We start from the raw sequence: 24,608 nt of genomic DNA on the forward strand, positions 1-24,608 counted from the left end.
TTGCAGGGTCCCAAAGTGGAATATGAGGCATTCTTCCTCCTGTTGCCAGGTGGTAACGGTTTGGCGGTGAAGAATGCCTAGGACCTGCATGTCCTTGACGGAGTGGGAGGGGGAGTTGAAGTGTTCAGCCATGTGACCATGGGATTGGTGGGTGTGGGTGACCCAGAGATGTTCTCTGAAACAGTCGTGAGGAGGGAAGGGGTTGGGGTACAAAAAGACATTTGGTATTATTTTGGACTGCCTGGCTTATCAGAATATAATGGATAGTGGAAAGTTGTTTTAATGGTACTATTTAAGCTAAGATTTTTCTAAGCACCAGAAAACGTAGTCTTAGCATGCATTTGCTTCTTAGACTGTGTAGGTCATGAAATGCTGTGATGGTTATGCATGGCTGCTCAACTTATTATGAGTGAGGAAGCAGAGGGTGTGCTGTCATGCTTTGAAAGGTGTAATGGTTTGCTTGATTGGATTGCTTACTTAGCTCATGTTAATTGGATGATAATATGACACACACAATGAAGAATACTTAGTTTAATAGCTGAAATGAATTCACTTAAAAAATGTTTCATATGATCATTAAAGAAATAAGTAGATCTAGAGAAGGTGAGAAAGTTGGAGGCAGAGCAATTTAGGGGACTTAAGGGAACAAGGAAGATCAGAGTTTTAAATCAGGTTTTAGGAGATTGAGATATGGAAAGTCTGTGGAAGGATTTGGTAATGGATGTGTGTAGCTTGGTATGGGAAGCAAACATAAGAAATAGGAGCAGGAATCAGCCATTCAGACTGTCCGTCCTTTCAGTAAAATCACAGATGATCGTTGTAATACTCAACACCTTTTTCATACCAGCTTAGCATTAACATCAACTCTTTAAATACTCTCTTTAAACACCTTTGATGTTCTAACCTCCATAACTTTCCATGGATTGAGAATTTCAATTATTTGCTGCCCTTTGAGAGAAGAAAATCCTTTGCATCGCACTTTTAAGTTAGTGTTCCCTTATTCTATAATTCTATTGTCTAGTTCAACATTCTCCCACTGGTAAGAACATTTTATTCACTAGAGAAAATTTCTTCTCAACATCTATCCTGCCAACCACCCCACAGAATCTTGTATGTTTAAATGAGATCAGTCCTCATTCTTGTAAACTACAATGACTAAAGGCCTAACTGGTTTAGTTGTTTTGAAATATCAATCCCTGGAATTAGTTTAATGAATCTTTTTGAACTGCCTCTAATGCCAGTATATGATTTTTAAAAATATGTGTACAAAAATTGTCCACTATGGTCCTCAAAATACCTTGCAGTTGTAACAAGATTTCTGTTTTTGAACTTGAATTCCCTAACGATCAAGGCCAAAATTCCAATTACCTTCTTAATTACTTGCTGCATCTACATGCTAACTTTTGTATTTCATGCACAAGTACACCAGAACCTGCTACACCTTTTTTGTGTCTCCCTCCATACAAATAATCATCTGCCCTTTGTTTCTTCATAGCAAAGTGCATGGTTGTACACTTTCCTACATTAAACTCTATCCTCCAAATGTTTGCTCACTCACTGAATTTAGCTAGATCTCCTGACAGATTCTTTATGTCCTCAGCAGGAGATGTCCTCCCACTTATTTTCCTATCATCAGCACCCTCCTCCAAATCATTAATATGCACCGTCAATAATTGGGACTCTGAGACTGATGGTTGTGACACTCCACTGCAGTCGTAGTCATAGAGTCCTATAGCATGGAAACAGGCCCTTTGGCCCAAACTGGTTCATGCCGACCAAAATGTCCATCAACACTAACCCCATTTCCCTGCACTTGGCGCATATCCTTCTAAATGTTTCCTATCCATGTATTGTCCAAATAAATATAGTTAATGTACCCATCTCAACCACTTCCGCTGGCAGCTCATTCCAAATGTGTACCAACTTCTGTGTAAAATAAAATTTGCCCCTCAGGTTCCCATTTATTCTTTCCCCTCTTAGCTTAAACTGATGCCCTTCAGTCCTCAATTTCCCAACCCTGGGAAAAAGGCTAAGTGCGTTCACCCTATCCATGCCTTTCATGATTTTATGCACTTCTAAGAGATCCCGCCTCACTCTCCTACGCTCTAAAGAAAAAAGACCCAGCTTGTTCAACCTCTCCCTGTAACCCCATCTCTTGAGTCCTGGCAACCTCCTTGTAAATTGTTTCTGTACTCTTTCCAGCTTAATAATATCCTTCCTATATCAAACCTGAACACAATACTCCAAGCATGGCCTCGCCAACGTCCTGTACAACTGCAACATAACTTCCTGACTTCTTTACTCCATGTCCTGACTGATGAAGGCCAGTGTGTCAAAAGTCGCTGTTGCTACCCTGTCTACCTGTGACTCCATTTTCAGAGAACAGTGCATCTGAACTGCAAGGCCCCTCTGTTCTACTACATTCCTTAAGGCCCTACCATGCATCATAAAACTCTTATCTTGATCTGACTTTTCAAAATGCAAGACCTCGCACTTATCTATATTAAACTCCATTTGACATTTTTTCCTCAGCTGATCAAGGTCCAGTTGCAATTTCTGATAAGCTTCCTCACTGTCCACAATACCACCTATTTTGATGTCATCTGCAAAATTACTAATCATGTCTTGTACATTCTCATCCAAATCTTTGATATAGATAACAAACAGCAATGGGTCTATCACTGACCCCTGAGGCACACCATGAGTCACAGGCTTCCAGTCCTACAAGCATCCTTTTACCATTACTCTCTGCTTCCTACCATCAAGCCAATTGTGTATCCAATTTGTCAGCACCCCCCTGAATTCCATGTGATCTAACCTTCCAGAGCAGCCACGTGGAACCTTATTAAGGCCTTACTGAAATCCATGTAAACCAAGACCAATGCCCTGCCCATATCAACCTTGATGGTCACTTAGAGTCATAGAGATGTACAGAGTGAAACAGACCTTTTGGTCCAACCCGTCCATGCCGACTAGATATCCCAACCCAATCTAGTCCCACCTGCCAGCACCTGGCCCATAACCCTCCAAACCCTTCCTATTCATATACCTATCCAAATGCCTGGGTATTTTTCAATGTATAATTTCAGTTACATCACACTGTAAATTTTTGCTATAAATTCTGTGCCTTACAATTGTGTCCTCCACAATCACCTGATGAAGGAGCAGCAATCCGAAAGATTAGATTAGATTAGATTACTTACAGTGTGGAAACAGGCCCTTCAGCCCAACAAGTCCACACCGACCCGCCGAAGCGCAACCCACCCATACCCCTACATTAACCCCTTACCTAACACTGTGGGCAATTTAGCATGGCCAATTCATCTGATCTGCACATCTTTGGACTGTGGGAGGAAACCGGAGCACCCGGAGGAAACCCATGCAGACACAGGGAGAACGTGCAAACGCGACACAGTCAGTCGCCTGAGGCGGGAATTGAACCTGGATCTCTGGCGCTGTGAGGCAGCAGTGCTAACCACTGTGCCACCGTGCCGCCCAGTGTGCTTCCAATTAAACCTGTTGGACTAAAACTTGGTGGTGTGTGATTTTTAACTTTGTACACCCCAGTCCAACACCGGCATCTCCAAGTCATGAAACTTATCAAACATTTGTATTTCAAATACTGTGAGAACTCTGTTATTTTTTTCTTCATAAGTTCTGTAAGCTGGGACCTTTAATTAAAAGGTCAAAGATCTTTACAAAATCAAACCAATTGCTTTGTACCTTTTGCAAACAAATGGGGAAGGTTGAGAAGCAGCATTCTGATCAGCAAAAGAATTATTTCAGTAAACTCTGTGGATAGGGACTACCTAACCTCCTTCCCAGTTTTTCCACCTGTCCACAAGCCCACATTTGTTTTTTGTCCATCTATGTATAAATGAATAAGTGGAAATTTGTGAATTATAACTTTAACTAGTAAAATTACATGTTAACGGTTCATAATTGTTTATCTGCAGTTAATATCCATTTATTGGTAATAAGTTGTAGTTGTTCTTAAGTACAGAAAATTGGTCCATGTTTTCTGTCAACCTGGGTTTGAAAGACAGAATATGGGGAATTCTGCATACTTCTAAAAATTTTAACTTTTATGACAACTCTGGGAACAGCAGAGTTTTAACGTGTTACCATGGTGAGGTCTAACATTGCCAATTAGCAGCTTGTAAGGAAGAGATTGGGGAACCAAGATTAGATGTTTAGAGGTAAAGACTTCAACAAAATTGAGCAGGGGTTTATTTTAATGGATAGGGCAGTGGTTTTTCCAAGAATGAGGAGTTCATTTTTTTAATTTAAGGGGTGTGATGAATGTGGTTTTGATAAGTGGACGTGCCTCATGGATAAAATAGCCCAAAAGAGGAAAGCAAAAGACTAGAACTTGGTGGGGGGTGTCTTGCTTTGACTTGGTCAAAAAGAGAGGGTATGGGGAACCTTGTAAATAGTGAATGATTTCAGTGTTTGTGATGAAGAAATTCACTAACATTTAGAAACATGAAGAGTATACAAAATACAAGGCTAACATCTTAAGAACTGTACATCTGTCTTTAAGGAAGAAAATGATGCACAGGTTACATTAAAAAGGAGAGGTTATGTGCAGAATAGTAAACACATACTAAAATGATTCACACTACTGAGACTTAGTGAACCCACCTTGTTCAAATGGAATACATTCTAGGTTGCTGAAAGGAACAAACTTTGAAATAGCAGTGATATTCAATCTTTCAACCCAAATTGAATATAAAAGTAGTCCTAGAAAACAGTGGCTTGCTTATAATCTACCACCAGTTGAGAGATGGAAACCAGGGAATTACGGATGAGTCAGCCTCATTTCAGTAGTCAATAAATGAGTAGAAACCATTATTGGGAGCAAATTAACTTTTATTTGGACAGACATGGGTTAATCAAGAACATGGATTTTTAAAGGAACAATGTGTCTGACTAATTTAATGGAATTCTTTGATGTGGTAATGGAGAAGATAGTGCAGTCGATTTTATATGCATGAACTTTTGGAAGGCATTCGCCAAAGTGCCACTTGAGACTAGTTAAGAAGATGAAAACCTATGTAACTAAGGGCAAATGGTGGTTTGGATACACAATTAGCATAGTGCCAGGAAACAGATTAGAGATTATAGATTTGAAGTCATTTATGAAAGGTCTGAAAAGAGAGACGAGGATGAAATATTCCACACAGAGTTGTGAAGATATGGAAAGTTCTGAAAAGGTGGTGGAAGATAATTCTATAAATCATATTAAAGAGAAATCGGAAAAGAACTTTGGAATGAGAAACTTTCAGGATTACAGATAAGAAATGAGAGCGAAATGAGCTAAATGTCATCCTCCAGTTCTGCCAGTATCATTGATTCCATTAACAATCCTAGCTAATTCCACCTATTAGCAAGGATATGTTATGAACAGAAGCAATTCGGAAGCAATATCATTAAATTGTCAGTTGCTTTTAGAAACTATCCTTAACCCTTCTCTCTCTTTCCTCTTTCTAGATGGTTTTTACTTCAATTTGTTACCTTATTTTCATATGATACCTCTCAATTTTTTAATAATCTTTTGTATGGTTCCTTGTTAAAGACTTTCTTAAAGCTTATTTATGTAACATCTGTTGCATTTCCTCCATAAGAATTTCATTTCTAACTAAAGATTGAATTGTTTTTTCCTGCTCAAAGTGTTATGTTAACTGGCCCATAAAAATATCTCCTGTATCTTTATTTGAAAGTGAATGAATTCACTGGGTCTTGCCTTGTGACACACCCAACCTACAGAACCATAAGAAATAATTTCTTAACAGCTTCAGCAATTTCTCCATAATTTTTTTGTGATTGTTTTTAATGTGTTATTTTGAACCTTAGAAATTTAGCTCAAGACTAAAATTTCATTAAGAATGCATTGAAAAAGAGAAGCTTACACAGGACATTCTGTGTTGTCTGTTACTTAACTGCACTTTCTATCAGCAAAGTTTATAATTTTCACAGTATATCTTTTTATTGGTGCATTTCTTTGTGTTGCCATGTTATCTAGTAATCACAGTGATCAGAGATTTATTTCTGGATAATGCTAATCTGACTTGTGACTAGCTTTTTTTCAATAAAAATTGTAAGTAAACTGAATAATCAGGAAGTGTTTCTGTTTGGCATAGTACTGGCTGATCCTATTGGATATAATGTCCTTTTGCTTGCAGGATCATACTTTGAATTCAATATATGCTGAAAAGCTAAGTTTTTTCTAATCCTCTGACGAGAAGGACCCTCTGTGAAATTCATTTGGACGGATGCAAACAATTGGTGGCTGATGTAAATGAACAGCATTGAGTAATTATGATGATGCAGTAATTATGATGATGCAATGTTACTCAGGAGGCCTACAGAGTGAGGTGTCCAAATTTCATGAAAAATCAAACTAATGCCATCAGGATTGAGTTTGACACATATCAGGCTGGAGTGGAAAGATTTACTGAGCACCTAGAACATAGTAGATATGACCTGACAGTGCTTGGATGGAGATGCTCTGTCCTGGAATGGAAAATCCTATTTTATTCTTCAATACTGACTGGTATTTTCATTTTTTTTCATTTTGAGGACTAGGTTTTAGTGTTAAATATCTTAAACGTTTATTCCAGCAGCATAAAGCTAGCTGTCTGTTCTCTTGAAAATGCCAGTGAAGAATAATTAAGTTATAACTACTCATTATAACAGCAGACATTTTCATATAACTTTATTTACATATTACTAACAAATGGACCCGCTACACTATGTATCGTCTGTGCACCTGACAAACTAAGTGTTTGATAGCTAGATAAGTGGCAAAATTGAACAGCTTTCTATTGCAGCATTCTACAACAATCAATATGGTCTTTGGATTCTTCAAATGACTGTCAGAACAAAAATACAGCACAGCTGTGCTTAAATGGTTTTTGAACTGCTTGAGTTGGAAGACAGAAGTTTGATGAAATAATGTGCCCTGAATAATTATGACTGTAATAGCAGAAAAGCTGTTCTGGCCTTAGAATGAATTGATTTACTTTCAAAGCCTAGCCTTCAATGGTTAATGTACTTTTTCCTCATAAATGTAATGCATAATGTATTTGGGTTATTGTTGCTGTTTCTCGGGAAGACCGAATCCTGACCTTCATTCATGCAGTTAACTACTGTTATCTTTCAGGACAGAAGAACACTCAAGGGCTGGAGCTTTGTACATTGTTTTGTTGCAAACCCAATTGAATTCAATTATCTTTGACCTTATTTTGTGCTGTCACCATAATTTGTATTCGTATTTTTCATATAAAGTAGATCTACATCAGGATACCAAGAGATTAGTGAGATCACAGGCCAGTGGAATATGGACTGACAAGTCAGACTAATAGTCTAAATTTTTTAAAACTCGCATGTAAAAGAAGGTTCTGTAAATAACATTTAGTCTGACAGGAATTGAGCAAGAGTCTAATTGTGCTGCTCAGTGTTTAAATGTCAGCTGGCTGTTTGACCATTAGGCAACCTCAAAGCAGAGCAGGATGATTACCACCAGAAGCTTTCAGATATGCACTTGCAGATGGCATTACCACTTAACAATTAAGGGCAGATACCCCTATTCAGGAATGATGAGTAGAGTTGTAGGGTTTGTTACCACTTGGGCTGGAGGAGAATGTTCTTTCTTCCAACTCCTTGTCATCAGCACCCACTTGCTAATGTCCACCTCAGAAAGTCCTATTATTCCATGGGTTATAGCACAACTCGGAAAAACGTTTTTATCTTTATCAAGATGCCCAGTTAAGTTTCTTTACTATTAACAGGTTTTAAACATCAAGTCAATTGATCAGGTTTCTTAATAACACTATTGTGTATACATTATCAAAACAAGAATTAATCAAATATTTCACCTTGACTGGATAACAGACTCAGTAAGTAATAATAAGTATAAATACTGATCGCATTAAGTATTCCCAAAATATTGATGCAAAAACATAAATATGCATGCATTGTTTAGGAGGGAAAGAGTAAGAAGCTTGCAATTTCTGGCTGAGAAAACAGCAGATGCTGGAATCTAAGATAGACAAGCAAGAGGCTGGGAGAACACAGCAAGCCAGGCAGCATCAGGAGGTGGAGAAGTTGATGTTTCATGTGCAACCTTTTTCAACACTGGGGTTGGGTGTAATGGGAGCTGCAGATAAAAGAGTAGGGGGTTTGCAGGCTGGCAAGGTGGGGATAGATGAAGACAGGTAGAGGGTAGGACCTGGTTGATAGATGGGAGGGATGAATCCAATAGGTGGCTGGGAGGAAAGGAATGGAAAGGAGGGGGAGGGGCTTGGGGAAGGGATTCAGGGAAGGGTAGGGAGGTTAGTTGAAATTGGAGAACTCAGTGTTGAGTCCTCCGTTTGTTGGCAGTCCAGACAGAAGATGAGGTGTCATTCCTCCAGTTTGCGGTTTGGTTCAGTGTGGCAATGGAGGAGGAGGCCAAGGATGGTCATGTTGGAAATTAAAATGGGCGGTGACTGGGAGGTCCGGTCAGGTCCTGTGGGCCCGGCTGAGATGCTCAATGAATTGTTCCTTGAGTTTACGTTTGGTCTCCCCGATGTAGAGAAGACCACATTGGGAGCACTGGATATAATAAACTAGGTTGGAACCTTTGTCTCACCTGGAACAACTGTTCAGGGCCCTGGATGGAGGTGAGAGAGTTAGTGTGCTGGCAGGTTTTGCAACTTTTCCAGTTGCAGGGAAAGGTAAATAGGGGTTCGGGGCGGTTGGTGGGGAGAGTGGCGTTAACCAAGGACTGTCGAATGGAATGGTCCTTGAGGAAGACAGAGATGGGAGGGGAGGGTAAAATGTTCTTGGTGGTGAAGTCTGTTAGGAGTTGACAGGAGTGTTAATTGATGCTTTGGAGACTCTGTCTTTATTGCATTGGGGGAGTTTAGAGCAGTGGAACCAGGAATAGAGGTGTTGCAGCAGAGGGCTGTTTAGATGACAGAGGGGGGAAAAGAATGTTGTTCGAAATAAGTGGATATCTGGGATGCTTGGGAAAGGAATGTCTCCTCGTCCAAGGAGAAGGAGCAGAGGCGGAGAAATTGGGAGATCGGGTTGAAGTTCTTACAGGATACTGCCCCACCACCTCCATTCCCCATTCTGCCACTCTAAATCGCCCACTCAACGCAGTAAAGACAGCGCTCCTCCACCTTGTCCTCACCTACAACCCACCACCCACCGGTCTCTGCATCCAATGTGTCATCCTTAAACACTTCAGCCAACTCTAAATAGATCCCATCGCCAAGAACATCTTCCCCTCCCCACCTCTCTCTGCCTTCCGCAAGGCTGTTCCCTTCACCAGTCCTTGGTTCGTGCCACTCTCCCCACCAACCCCGCTGAACCCCAGGAACCCTCCCCTGCAATCGGAAAAGATGCAAAACCTACCGGCACACCACTCCCTCACCCTCATCCAGGGCGCCGATCAATTCTTCCAGAGGAGACCGAGATTTACCTGCTGCTTTTCCAATCTAGTTTCCTGTATCCGGTGCTCCTGAAGTGGTTTTCTCTACATTTGGGGAGACCAAATGTCAACTTAGTGAACATTTCAACAAGCATCTCAGTGGGCCCGCAGGGGCTGACTGGACCTCCCAGTCACCGCCCATTTTAATTCCCCTTCCCACTCCCTTTCTGAAGTGACCATCCTTGGCCGCCTCCATTGCCACAACGAATCAAACCGCAAATTGGAGGAATGACCCCTCATCTTCCATCTGGGCAGCCGACAGCTTGGAGGACTCAATGTTGAGTTCTCCAATTTCAAATAGCCTCCCTTCCCATCCTCTGACTCTTTCCCCAGCACGCCTTCCCCATTCCTCTCAGCCACCTATTGGATTCATCCCTCCCATTGACCAACCAGGTCATACCATCTACCTGTCCTCACCTATCCCCACCTCACCATCCTGTCCCACCCACTCCCAGTCCTGAAGAAGGGTTACACCTGAAAGATCGAATTCTCAACCTCCCGATTGCCGTATTCACCCAGCCTCCTGCTTGTCTGCGCTGAAAAAAGCAAACACTTTAGCTAATAGGTTATTCATGAAAGCAAACGAATAAAGTACAGAACTTTCCAGACTTTATTGCTATGAGGTTCTGTCTCATGTGGTCACGTCACCTGTCAGGCAAGGTATGCTGATGGCATTCAGCTCTTTCTAACCTTTACTGATTTGGACCCCTGAATTTTCTATTTTGTCATTCCACTTTTCTAACATTCACTGGTGGATGAGCACGCATTTTGAGGGAGATTGAACCATTATATGTTGTCCCATATGTTCACTGTCCACTGCTATCATCCACAATAATGATCTTAAACTGAGTAAGAGGCTGTTGTGTTTGCCCCGAGATGAGTTTCCAGTTGGGTATCTGCACCTTTGTCAAAATAACTCCAACTTCCATTTCTGTAATAGCAGTCACATCTGACCATGTCACAGTTATGTGTTGTTGAAACCCATGTGTGTCCCTTGTTATCTCAAGACTGGACTACCATGCAGTAATCCAAACCAGCATCTTCCAATCAGTCACCCTGTGTAATTTTATGCTCATCCAAAATTCTGCTGACCAAACATTAGCATGCTCTAATTCCATTCACTCATTATCCCTTCTCTGGTTTTTCCTCTGAAATATTTTAGTTTTAAAATCCTCATCCTTTTTTTTAAACCCCTCCCTATTTGTGTAGTCTCCTCTAGCTCTACAAGCCCTCAACATCTTTACCTGCCTCCTGCTCATTCCTATTTTAATTGCTGTACCAGTGGCATTTCAGCTGTCTTGTCCATAAACTGTGGAATTGCGTCCAGAATCTCTCCCCCTCTGTGCCCCTCTTTGCTGGAAGATCCAGCTTAAAATCTATTCTTCTGATAAAACATTTTGTCATTTTCCTGATTTTTTTATTCCTTCTGTGGCTCAATATCAAAAATAATTTTATTGATATCTTGTTAAGCACCTTGGGATGATTTATTGTGTTAAATGCAGTGTGTAATGCATTGTTATCATGATTGCATATTGCTGTTTTTGATAGCAGTCGCATTGAAGTCAGACTCTAGATTTGTGACATTTGGAGTGCTAAAATGCCCTGGAGGCTGGTATCTGAAAGCAATACGTTGAGTTCTTTATTGTAAATGGGTTGTTAAATGCATGAGGTTCCCATGGTTTCCATATCTAGGGCATTTCAAAATTCATCAAGAATCAACTTTTGCTGTTCTGTGATTTCTGTACAGCCAATGAACAACATCACACTGTTGCTTTGATTATGGTCAATTTATGGAACCTTCCTTCTTATGAAATAAATTATTAGCAGAAATAAGAGGAAAGCAAGTTGCATTTTCTGGCTGTTATTTTCTGGCCCATATCACCATGAAACTGCCAAAGTTATTACAGGCTGTATTATTCTAGCCACTCATAATGTTACAGGAAATTATGCCTTTGATCAGTAGCAGTGCCTTTCTTGCAATGCCATAATTTCCTGGGGCTTTTGTACAAACCCTGAATCACTGAAAATTTGACTGGGTTCCAATCTCTTGTTCAAAAACACTGACAATTGTGAATTTCCTGGGTTCTTGCTTGAGTGGGAGCAGCAGCGGAGGTAAGGCAAACCAGGAAGGCTACAGCTCAGGTAAGAGAGACTTTTTAAAATTCCTTACCGGAAGGAAAGTAAGTGACCATATATATTAGCAAGTCGGCTAAACCCAAGGCACGACAAGTGTAGTGTCTCCCACCAGCCCTCCTCCTCTAACCAAGTTAATAAGGTACGGCTCATTTCTAAACTTGCTTTATTGAATATAAGTTTATTGCTTGATTTTATAGCAATTGAATCAAGCTTTCTTGTTTACTATTGTGTGGGCGTTCAGATAAGTGGGGTATGGATGCTAGGGCTGTTGCTTGCTCCTCTTGCAGAATGTGGCAGGTGAGAGACATGGCACACGTCTCCGCTGGCTACATCTGTGCGAAGTGCACCCAACTCCAGCTCCTTGAAAACCGTGTTAGGGAATTGGAGCTAGAGCTGGATGAACTATGGATCATTCGGGAGGCTGAGGGGGTAATTGAGAGGAGTTACCGGAAGTTGGTCACTCCTAAGGCTCAGGATAAGGATAGATGGGTTACAGTTAGGGGGAGGAAAGGGGACAGTCAGACAGTGCAGAGATCCCCTGTGGACATTCCCCTCAGCAATAGGTATATCGTTTTGGATACTGCTGCGGGGGGATGACCTACCACAGGAAAGCTGTAGTAGTCAGTTCTCTGGCACTGAGCCTGACACTGTGGCCCAGCAGGGAAGGGGGCAGAATAGAAAAGCACTAGTGATAGGAGACTCGATTGTTAGGAAAGTTGACTGGAGATTTTGTGGTCAGGATTGGGATTCCTGGAAGATTTGTTGCCTCCCTGGTGCTAGGGTCCGGGACATCTCCGATCAGGTGTATAAGATTCTGAAAGGGGAGGGCGAACAGCCAGAAATCGTGTTACATATTGGCACCGATGATGTAGCCAGGAAAGGGATCGAAGATATATAAAGTGATTACAGGGAGTTAGGATGGAAGCTGCAGAGCAGGACGAACAGAGTAGTGTTCTCTAGTTTACTACCGGTGCCATGAGATAGTGAGACGAGGAACAGAGAGCGGGCGCAGCTTAACACGTGGCTGCACAGCTGGTGTAGAAGAGAGGGCTTCAGATATGTAGATGATTGGGATGCCTTCTGGGGAAGGTGGGACCTGTACATGAAGGACGGGCTGCACCTGAACTGGAAAGGGACCAATGTCCTGGGTGGAAGGTTTGCTCAAGTTGTTCAGGAGGGTTTACACTGGGTGGGGAGGGGGGGGGTGGGGGAGGGATCCTGAGCTATGTACCAGTGGTGAGAGTTGATGGAGATGATGCAATAGCAAGAGGTAGCGCAGCCAGTGGGGAGACATTTCCTGGGAAAGAACCAAGGGATCGGTTAAAGTGTGTTTGCTTTAATGCAAGGAGTATCAGGAATAAAAGTGATGAGCTTAGAGCATGGATCAGTACCTGGTGCTATGATGTTGTGGCCATAACAGAGACTTGGGTTTCTCAGGGGCAGGAATGGTTGCTGGATGTTCCAGGGTTTAGAGCATTTAAAAAGAATAGGGAGGGGGGAAAAAGAGGAGGGGGTGTAGCACAGCTAATCAGAGAGGGTATCACAGCTACAGAAGTAACCATTGTCGAGGAAGGTCTGCTTACTGAGTCAGTATGGGTGGAAATTAAGAACATTAAGGGAGCAGTCACCTCATTAGGGGTTTACTACAGACCCCCCAATGGCAGCAGGGAGATGGAAGAAAGCATAGGTCGGCAGATTTTGAAAAAGTGTGAATGTAGTAGGGTAGTTGTAATGGGTTACTTTAACTTTCCCAATGTTGATTGAACCTCCTTCGAGCAGATGGTTTGGAAGGAGCTATTTTTGTAAGGTGTGTTCAGGAGGGTTTCCTAACTCAGTACATTGACAGGCCAACGAGGGGAGAGGCCATTTTGGATTTGGTGCTCGGCAATGAGTCGGGGCAGGTGTCAGATCTTGCGGTGGGAGAGCATTTTGGGATAGTGACCACAACTGCCTCACATTCTACATAGCTATGGAGAAGGAGAGAAGCAGGCACAATGGGAGGATATTTAATTGGGGAAAAGGAAACTATGATACTATCAGACGTGAGTTGGGAAGCATGGACTGGGAGCAGTTGTTCCATAGAAAGGGCACTATAGACATGTGGAGACTGTTTAAGGAACAGTTGTTGCGAGTGATGCACAAATGTGTTCCTCTGAGACAGGCAAGAAGAGGTAAGATAAAGGAACCTTGGATGACGAGAGCGGAGGAGCTTCTCATCAAAAGAAAGAAGGCAGCTCACGTAAGGTGGAGGAAGCGAGGGTCTTGCTCAGCTCTAGAGGATTACAGGCAGGTGAGGAAGGAGCTCAAAAGTGGTCTGAGGAGAGCCAGGAGGGGGCACTGAAAAGGCTTGGCAGGAAGGATTAGGGAGGATCCAAAGGCATTTTACACGTATGTGAGGAATAAGAGAATGATCAAAGAAAGAGTAGGGCCGATTACGTATAGCATAGGGAACTTGTGTATAGAGTCTGAGGAGGTAGGGGAAGCCCTAAATGAGTTTTTTGCTTCTGTTTTTACTAAAGAAAAGGACCTTGTAGTGAATGAAACCATTGAGCAGGTAAGCATGCTGGAACAGATAGAGATTGAGGAAGCTGGTGTGTTGAAAATTTTGACAAACAATAAGATTGACAAGTCACCAGGGCCAGACCAGATTTGTCCTCGGCTGCTTTGGGAAGCAAGAAATGTGATTGCTTTGTTGTTTGCGAAGATCTTTGCATCCTCGCTCTCCACTGGAGTCGTACCTGAGGACTGGAGGGAGGCAAATGTAATTCCTCTCTTCAAGAAATGAAATAGGGACATCCCTGGCAATTACAGACCAGTCAGTCTCACGTCTGTCGTCTGCAAGGTGTTAGAAAGGATTCTGAGGGATAGGATTTATGACCATCTGGAAGAGCATGGCTTGATTAAAGGCAGTCAGCATGGCTTTGTGAGGGACAGGTCATGCCTCACAAATCTTATTGAGTTCTTTGAGGATGTTACTAGACAAGTTGATGAGGGTCGAGTGGTGGATGTGGTGTATCTGGACTTCAGTAAGGCATTTGATAAGGTTCCCCATGGTAGGCTTGTTCAGAAGGTCAGAAGGAATGGAATATAGAGAAGTTTAGATGTCTGAATACAGAATTGGCTGGTCGACAGAAGACAGTGAGTGGTAGTGGAAGGAAAATATTCTGCCTGAAGTCAGTGGTGAGTGGTGTTTCACAGGGCTCTGTTCTTAGGCCTCTACTCTTTGTAATTCTTATTAATGACTTGGATGAGGAGATTGAAGGAGGGGCTAGCAAGTTTGCAGATGACACAAAGTTTGGAGGTGACGTTGACAGTATAGCGGGCTGTTGTAGGCTGCAGCGGGACATTGACAGGATGCAGAGATGGGCTGAGAGGTGGCAGATGCAGTTCAACCTGGACAAATGCGAAGTGATGCATTTGAAAGATCAAACTTGAAAGTTGAGTACAGGATTAAAGACAGGGTTCTTGGTAGTGTGGAGGAACAGCGGGATCTTGGTGTGCAGGTACATAGATCCCTTAAAATTGCCACCCAAGTGGACAGGGTTGTTAAGAAAGCATATGGTGTTTTGGCTTTCATTAACAGGGGGATTAAGTTTAAGAGCCGTGAGATCTTGCTGCAGCTCTATAAAACTTTGGTTAGACCGCACTTGGAATACTGTGTGCAGTTTTGGTCGCCCTATTTTAGGAAAGATGTGGATGCTTTGGAGAGGGTTCAGAGGAGGTTTACCAGGATGCTGCCTGGAATGGAGGGCTTATCTTGCGAAGAGAGGTTGACTGAGCTTGGACTTTTTTCATTGGAAAAAAGAAGGAAGAGATGAGACCTAATTGAGGTATACAAGATAATGAGAGGCATAGAGAGTTGATAGCCAGAAACTTGTTCCCAGGGTAGAAATTGTTAACACGAGGGGTCATAGTTTTAAGCTGTTTGGCGGAAAGTATAGAGGGGATGTCAGAAGCGGGTTCTTTATGCAGAGAGTTGTAAGACCATGGAATGCGTTGCCAGCAGCAGTTGTGGAAGCAAGGTCATTGGAGATATTTAAGAGACTGCTGGACATGCATGTGGTCACAGAAATTTGAGGGTTCATACATTAGGTTTACCTCAAATGAGGATCAGTGGTCGGCACAAGATCGTGGGCTGAAGGGCCTGTTCTGTGCTGTACTGTTCTATGTTCTATGTTCTAAACTCTGGTGGGTTCCTATGATTGCAAATGTTACATTAGGATATAGGAAGGACTGTCAACCTATTTGCCTCTTCTTGCCTGTTTTAATGATTAAAAGAGATCAGTGAGACCATTTACTTGTAGCTGATGTTAGTGAAAAGTAAGCATGCACAGCTTGTTATTGATATTTTAGATTTTTAATCCAAAAAATGCAGAAACTGCATATTCATTGATAATGGGAATTTTCTTTGTAAGTATAAATCTTCACACAAGCATAAATGAACTCTGTATGACACATTGGTTACCTTGGAGTTTGATTAAATGGCAAGGTCATCTAATATCATCAAAACAGGGATGTTGTAATGCATGGATAAATCCAAAATGTGAGAGTAAACGCCGTCAGAGTGAGAAATGATTAGATTCCCTACAGTGTGGAAACAGGCCCTTCGGCCCAACAAGTCCACACCGACTCTCCAAAGAGTAACCCACCCACACCCATTTCCCTCTGACTAATGCACCTAACATTATGGGCAATTTAACATGGCCAATTCACCTGACCTGCACATCTTTGGACTGTGGGAGGAAACCGGAGGACCGGGAGGAAATCCACGCAGACATGGGTAGAATGTGCAAACTCCACACAGACAGTCGCCCAAGGCTGGAATCGAACCTGGAACCCTGGTGCTGTGAGGCAGCAGTGCTAACCACTGAGCCACTGTGCCGCCCCATAATGGTAACCAAATGAAAGTTTTGCACACAATAAAAGTTAAAATACTTTGAAACACAAATTCATTTTAAAAACTCATTCATGCAATGTGGGTGTTGCTGATTATTGAAACAAAGTAACAAGACCCAATAAACAGCAGAACACGAGGAAACTTCGAGAAACAGGAATCTTGGAGTGTTTGTCCACAGATCCCTAAAGCTGAAAATGTGTTGCTGGAAAGGCGCAGCAGGTCAGGCAGCATCCAAGGAGCAGGAGAATCGACGTTTCGGGCATGAGCCCTTCAGCCCTTCCTGAAGAAGGGCTCATGCCTAAAATGTCAATTCTCCTGCTCCTTGGATGCTGCCTGACCTGCTGTGCTTTTCCAGCAACACGTTTTCAGCTCTGATCTCCAGCATCTGCAGTCTTCACTTTCTCCTAGAAGATCCCTGAAGCTGGCAGGTTAGATTGATGGGGAGTTAAGGCAGCATACAGGACACTTCCCTTTATTAGTTGAAGCAAATTATAGGAGCAACAAGTTTATTTTGAAGCTATTAGGGCACAGTTGGATACTGTGTGCAGTTCTGGTCACTGCACTATAGGAAAGATGTGATTGCATTGGAAGGGGTGCAGAGGAGATTCTTCAGGATGTTGTCCTGGATGGAGTAATTATGAGCCAGGGCTGGATAAGATTGTGTTATGCAGAATGGACGCGCCACATTCCAAAAACTCATGAACAGAGTTGTTGCTGGGTTAACAAACTGTGCAGTCTATTTGGGTGATGTAGTGATCTTTAGTAAGTCCTGGAAAGATTACATGGTACTGTTGAACAACTTTGAGAAGCAAAACTGGTGATACCCTTAAATATAACTGAATTTGCAAAAGCAAAGGTGCTGTTCTTGGGACATAACATCGGTCGTGGAAGGTTGATCCCACGGAACACAAAGTTGAAGCCCGTCGAGGAATTTCCACGACCAACCTTGAAAGAGTTGCTTCAATTCTTAGGACTCAGTGATTATATCGGAAGTTTGTTCCAAACTTTAGCAGTGCAGTGCAGTTAACTGATTTGCTGAAGAATACAAAGATTTGGTGGACAGAACAATGCCAAGAGGCAGTCAACCATTTGAAATCAATATTAACAACCAAACCAGTTTTAGCTACACCACGGTTTTCAAAACCTTTTAAAGTTGCCATCAATGCTGGTGACCTAGGAGTTGAAACTGTATTCCTACGGGAAGATGAGGGTGGGATTGAACTGCCAGTTAGTTAATTTTCAAAGAAGATCAACATCCACCAGAGGAAATACTCTACAATTGAAAAAGAACTATTGAGTTTGGTATTGGCCTTACAGCATTTTAATATGCATGTCATAACCAGTGTTTTGGAGATGATGGTGTACATGGATCACAATCTGCTCACGTTCTTAGAACGCTTTAAAGTGAAGAATATGCAACTATTTTATTGGAGTCTTACAGACAAAACAGGGATGTTGTAATGCATGGATAAATCAAGAAAGTGAAAGTGAAATCGTACATGTTGCAGGTCATAAGAATTTAATCGCAGATGCGTTATCGTGGATTTACCTGATAAAGTTTAGATGAGATTTGTATTTATTTAATGTTATATGTGAAGAAGTTAAGGTGAATTTTGATTAAAGTTATCGCTAAGTCAGGATAATGTGTTTCAAGAATAGAAAAAAATGAAGCCATCTTTTCATTACGATGGTTTTTTTTTCTTAAGGGGGAGGTTTTATGAAGGTGTAGAAGTGCACTGTACCTTTGAGAGTGAAGAACTTAGAGAGACACAGAGAGTGCCGGGAATTTACAATGTAATGTGGTCCAGCAGCTAGAGTAGCTGGTTACCTGGATACAAAAACAAATTCAAATTCAGCCAATCTGTTTAAATTATACTCCTCTTAAAAAAAACAAACTCCAATCAAGTTTGAATTGAGTATATTGAGGAAATTAAAAGCCAATGACACAATCCAATGCTTTGGGGTAGAAGACCAGAAAAACTTGAACAGTTGAGGGAGAACTGCCCAGCCACCAGCATGTACATACTGTTCGAAAGCTCTCTTAAGGGTATCTCATCTATCCATGACCTGTGAAACAGAAATCCCTAAGAAGAAAATTTATGGCAGAAGATACAAAGGGAAGATTTGACAGCCGTCTGGTTTTGAAATTTGATTTTTTGGTAAATCTTACTCAGGGGTTTGGGGTGTGGCGTTTATCAGACCAGTATTGTAGAAGGGAAAGTAAAAGATAGGTTAGAGGAAGGAGTTCGTTATATGACTCTAATTGTTCTCTGTTATACTTTAAGAAATAAAGTTGGTAATTTTTACTTTAAATAGTTCTTGGCCTCTCGAATTTTCACAGATTACCACACAGGGTAAATTCTTTCAGTGTTGCTGGTTTAAAATGGGGAGGGGGGCCTGCTGGTTTACCGGATGTCGTAACATTTGGGTTGTTTCGTTTGGAGCAGGGAAGGTTGCGGGGACACCTGATAAGATTGAGAGGCATGGATAGAGTGGATAGAAAGTAGCTGTTCCTCTCGTTGAAAGATCAATAACAAAGGGCTACACTTTTAGAGTGACTGGCAGGAGGTTTAGCAGGAACTTGAGAAAAAATGTTTCACCCAGAGTATGGTCGGGGTCTGGAACACACTGCTTGGCAGAGTAGTTGGAGTCAGTAATCTCACAATCTTTACAGAGTATTGTCACAAGCACTTGAACTGTCATAGCATTCAAGGCTTTGGGACAAGTGCTGGAAAGTGGGACTAGTGTAGATTTAGTTTTTTTTTCGTGTACAGAGTTGATGGGCTGAAGGGCCTCTTCTGTACTTTATGATTCTATGATGTTGCCTATTATGATTGCCCCTTCATGATACTATAAATCTCTCTAAGATCACCCCTCAACCTCCTACGCTGCAGTGAAAATGATCGTCATCTATCCAGCCTGTTTTCAAAACTCAAACTCACCATTCCATCAGCATCCTGGTAATTCTTTTCTGAATCTCACTAATTTAATAATTTCATTCCGATAGCAGAGTGACCAGAACTGGACACAGTACTCCAGAAGAGGTCTTGCCAACACCCTGTACAATCTCAACATGATGTCCCAACTCCTATACTCAAAGGTGTGAGCAATGAAGGCAAGCGTGCTAAATACCTCCTTAGCCACCTTGTCTACCTGTGATGCAAATTTCAAAGAATGATATACTTGAACCCCTAAGTTGTACAAGACTATCCAGGGCTCTACCAATAATTGAATAAGTTCTGCCCTTGTTTATTTTACCAAAATGCAACACCTCACATTTATCCAAATTAAGCTCCATCTGCCATTTCTCAGCCGGTTGATTGACTTGATCAAAATCTTTTGTAATCTGAGATAATCTTCTTCACTCTCCCCTTTGCCACCAATTTTGGTGTCATCTGCAATCCTACTAACCATGTCTCCTATATTTTCATCCAAATTTTTTATATAAAGAATAAACAAAAGTGGACCCAGTACCGATCCCTATGGAATACTGCTTTTCACAGGCCTCCCGTCCGAAAAACAACCCTCTCCTGCCATCCTCTATTTCCTAAAGTCAAGCCAATTTTGTATCCAATTGGCATGCTCACCCTGCATCCCACATGATCTAACTTTACTAATTAGTCTACCATACGGAACCTTGTCAAAGGCTTTATTAACATCCATGTGAATAATGTCTACCAGTCTGCCCTTGTCAATCTTTTTGGTTATGTCCTCTAAAAACTCAATCAAGTCACAAGATTTACTCCCTTTTCTTTCCTTCTCTCCCTCATCAGTAAGGTTTGGGCGATAAATGTGATACAGCTCGATTGATAGCAGATGTTTGCTAGTCATTCAGGTCAATGCCTCAGTGCTTCAAGGAGAGGTTCACAATGTCTTTGAAGTGATTTTTGTTTGGTCATGCCCTGGAATGTTGGCCATTTGAGAGTTGAGTAGACGGGGTAATTTTTCAACATTATTATTCTGTATAGATATTAATTATTATTCTTCTGGAAATGACTGTTCTGTACCTGCATGGGTCAAATGGGTGAGATGTGATGTAATTGTTGTTTAAATATTTAAAGCCCTGTAATTAATGCTGAGTAAATTAGTTGTGTTTGATAAATAATTTTAACAGTGAAATCGATTATATGTCATGGGAGGCATAAATATATTTAATCTTTAAGTGACACAGCTCTGATCATTCATTCAGGACTGTGTCTTGCAGTAGTCATGCTATAGGAATATATGTGAATTTCATATCTGACTCAATACCATGTTGTGCTCAGTCAACTTGATTTTTCCCATTTGTAATTGTTTTGGATGATTTCGCACACGGGCGAGTGTTACTTGGTGTAGAACAGCGAGTACAAGAGAGAAGGAACTTTCATTTGTTATAAATCCCTTCATTAACTCTGGATATTTCAATGCAATTCACAGCTGAAGAAGTGGAGTCACTGTTATAACAAAAGGAAACATGCTAGCCAGTTGGTGCACAACAAGATGCCACAACCAGCAATCTGATAATGTCCAAGAATCCATTTGAATGTTTTTGTTTTAAGGAATAAATGTTGACCAGAACACAGGGGAAATCCCCTGCTTTCCCTCATAAACTGCCCTGGGGTCCGAAAGAGATGTAATCCTAGTATATCTTCTCATTTGCAAGACTGTATTTGTAACTGTGTAACTATCCCTGAGTGCAGATACGTAATTGAAGTGACTTTGTGACAGATAGTATGTGGCTGCCTTTATTGGTGAATGTGACAAAAAGGAATGGACCTTAATGATGACAACTTGAACGTGCCTGATATGTCCACCCTGTTTAAATTTTAAAAGATAATTATGATGCAAAGATGTGGTCGCAAGTTTATTTCCTTCTTTGACAAACTGTGAATTTAATGTGGTAGACATATTTTTGGTGATGTGTCATCCATGTTAAGGGCCCTGTATAATTTTTGTTTGATTGTGTTTAGGAGACAAAGATCAGTTGAATTCAGACAAGGTCACACAATAAAATTGTTATCACTTTACTGCTCTTAAAAAATGTACAAGCATTGTAGATAATTAGAATTTCAAATGAAAGCAGAAAATGCTCGAAATACTTCACTGTTTCTCTTTGCACAGATGTTATGTTCTTTCATTGGTGTTGAATAATTTAAGAAGCCCAGAAATCAATAGCGGCTCTTAAGAGCCACTTAAACAGTAGCGGGATGAGGCATGACCACGCTGTGTTATCATCTCAGTTGATCGTACTACTGGACAAATCAGAACTCAGATTGGAAACTGGCCCGATAAATCCCGTTTTTTAATTAGCAAAGTGGTTGAAACATAGTTGGGAAAGACTGCAGATCCTTTAATAACACAGCGCTCAATTCCGGCAAAACCAAGGAACTCATTATTAACTTTCGGTGGGATGTTACTCATACCCCCCTACACATTAACAGCACAGAGGTGGAACGAGTGGAGAGTGTCAAGTTCCTGGGAGTGGTAATCCACAACAAGCTTTCTTGGACTCTTCGTGTGGACGCACTGGTTACAAAGCCCCAATAATGTCTTTTCTTCCTCAGGCAGCTGAGAAAATTTGGCATGATGGCGAATACCCTTGCCAACTTTTATAGGTGCGCCATTGAGAGCATTCTGTCTGGATGTATCACTACCTGGTATGGCAACTGTACCATTCGAGATTGGAGACGGTTACAGAGAGTGGTGAACTCGGCCCGGACAATCACAAAGACCAACCTCCCATCGATAGAATCCATCTACCAGGCCCGCTGTCAAGGAAAGGCCGCCAGCATTCTCAAAGATCCATCCCACCCTGGCAATGTTTTTCTACAACCTCTACCATTGGGGAGAAGGTACAGCAGCCTGAACATGCACCAGCTGGTTTCGAAACAGTTTCTACCTAACTGTTGTTAGAATACTGAATGGACTCTCAAACTCTTAACATTCACCTGTACCTGTGTTTTTGTTTTTGCTGCTGTTAACCTATTATTTACTATCTGTGCTACTTAACTCTGTGATCTGCCTGTATTGCTCACAAGACAAAGCTTTTCACTGTGTCTCGTACACGTGACAATAAATTCAATTTAACTCATTTATCATACACAAGAATACACAAGTGAAATCAAGTTATCATAATATAGAAAAGTATTTTTTAAAAAGTCTTAAGAAGAAGAACAAAGTAATATTTTCAAACTATTTCCCAACACCATTCATTTATGGAAATTGAAGTCCAGAGAATTTACCCTTTTATATCAGAACTTCAGGGTTTACTTAACTGACTCACACTAGTTTCTTTCCTATGAATTGTGGAGTCTTCTTACATGAAACTACTTAAAATTTGAGTTTGAACTTTCTCAGCTTCTAATAACCTATAGATTTCTTAAAAACTCTGCTAATCTGGAAATTACACAAGCTAAACTTGTCCTGGGGTAACTTATTTCTTGAATTGCTTTTAAAAAGTTCCTTTCTTGGAAGGAAAATATACTTGCTCCTAACCTCAGTGAAGTCTCCTCTGGATTCTTGGACATTATCAGATTGCTGTTTGTGGCATCTTATTGTACACCAACTGCCCTAAACATTTTCAGCCTCTGAATTTTCTAACTTAAAGTCAATCCTTGATTATTCTGGACTAAAACAAAGAACAAATGGCCTTTACTGACCAGTCGTAAATTACCACAGTAGAAACCATTTTTTATGAACACCACAGGGTTCTACTGCCACTTGAATTCTGAGCACTGCTGGATAAGGTAAATTATGTTCTCAAAAGGTTCTCTGACTTTTTCTGTTTTTAAAGAAAATCCTTCACAAAAGTAAAAATTTTCATTTGCCATTGTTTTGAAATCCTAGGTCCTAAAATGTAATTTATATTATTCAGTTTTCATCACATCAGACCAGCTGGCTTAAAAGCTGTGGTGGACGTCTCTTGGACCTGGTAGGGGGTGATATGATCTGTTTCTAATGTAGGCATCCACTGGCTGGTATGAAAGACTTCATTCCTCCTCTAAATTAATAACTCCACCCCTTCCCAACATTCACTCACTTATTGTCTGCACCTTCCTGATGGCCACTTCACTCACTTTTTTCATGGGGCTTCAGTATTGGTCCTTGGTAGAAGCTACACAACAGTATTTGTAGTGGCCGTTGCTCTTGGTGGTTCACTGTTAATGGGCAACTGACAGCTCTAGAAGGTGAGACTTTGGCCTCACAATAGGAATTCTATTATTAGGTATTCTAAATCCCCATGAAAGGGATTAAATCCCATCAAGTCTCTTGGAAATGGGTGTGGCAGAATTACTAGCCAGTGGATTGGCTCCTCACATGGCCAGTAACTTCTGCCCAAGGATCTTGACAGCTGAAAGCACAAAGAGCTTTTAAAAGAGTAATAATAACTATTTTAAGAAAAAGAGGAAGAGGAAGAACTCACGGGTTGTGCAGCATTAGAAGATTACAAGAATGGTGCGGTGCGACCATGGAGAAATTTGAAAACAAGAATGAGAATTTTAAAGAAAATGTTTAACTAAAAGTCAACATAAGTCAGGGAGCACAGAAGTGATGGATGAAGAGGAGTTGGCACGAGCTAGTATTGAGCAGTGGAATATTGAATGATCTCAAATGTATTAAAACTATTTTTGTCAAATTTGCGTTCAAAATATTAGGCTTTGCAGTACATAACTGTTGAATATATTAACTTAATGAATAAAATAGTACTTTTTGTATGCTGATGTACACTTGTATTTCAATTAAGTTCACCTTAATTTGTTTTGTTTGGTGTCTGCAGAGAAAACGAAGTGTTGAAGGTGCAGTTGAAGAAATACGTAGGAGCTGTCCAAATGTTAAAGCGAGAAGGAGGCCACGTGAACGATGGTAAGAGTTTGTAGCAGCAGCCTTTAGAGAAGTGGACCATTAATTATGACATTAAATAGCAGGTATAGTTGGTCCAGATTTAGCAGCAATGATGATAAACCTGTCAACATTTGTTGTCATTATCCGTCTGAACTGAGCAGAAACCCCTGGTATTGGAACATGCAGCTAAGTGCAGAAATCTTAAAAATGCTGTCAGTGATTCACTCCACTTTTTTTTGTTGAAGACCCCATGGACTGCACTCAATTCGCCAT

At 41.2% G+C, this 24,608-nt stretch overlaps 1 protein-coding gene across 2 annotated transcripts in view; it reads left to right on the forward strand.

The window, feature by feature from the left end:
* snx29 (sorting nexin 29) overlaps positions 1 to 24,608 on the forward strand; it is a 508,092-nt gene that overhangs the window by 159,137 nt on the left and 324,347 nt on the right. For both annotated transcript variants that reach the window (XM_060840443.1, XM_060840444.1), the window contains one exon: positions 24,271 to 24,356. In XM_060840443.1, the coding sequence (XP_060696426.1) occupies positions 24,271 to 24,356 (86 nt within the window). The remainder of the gene's footprint in view (positions 1 to 24,270; positions 24,357 to 24,608) is intronic.

The sequence above is a fragment of the Hemiscyllium ocellatum genome, chromosome 20, assembly GCF_020745735.1.
Source record: "Hemiscyllium ocellatum isolate sHemOce1 chromosome 20, sHemOce1.pat.X.cur, whole genome shotgun sequence".
In the NCBI taxonomy this organism is placed as follows: domain Eukaryota; kingdom Metazoa; phylum Chordata; class Chondrichthyes; order Orectolobiformes; family Hemiscylliidae; genus Hemiscyllium; species Hemiscyllium ocellatum.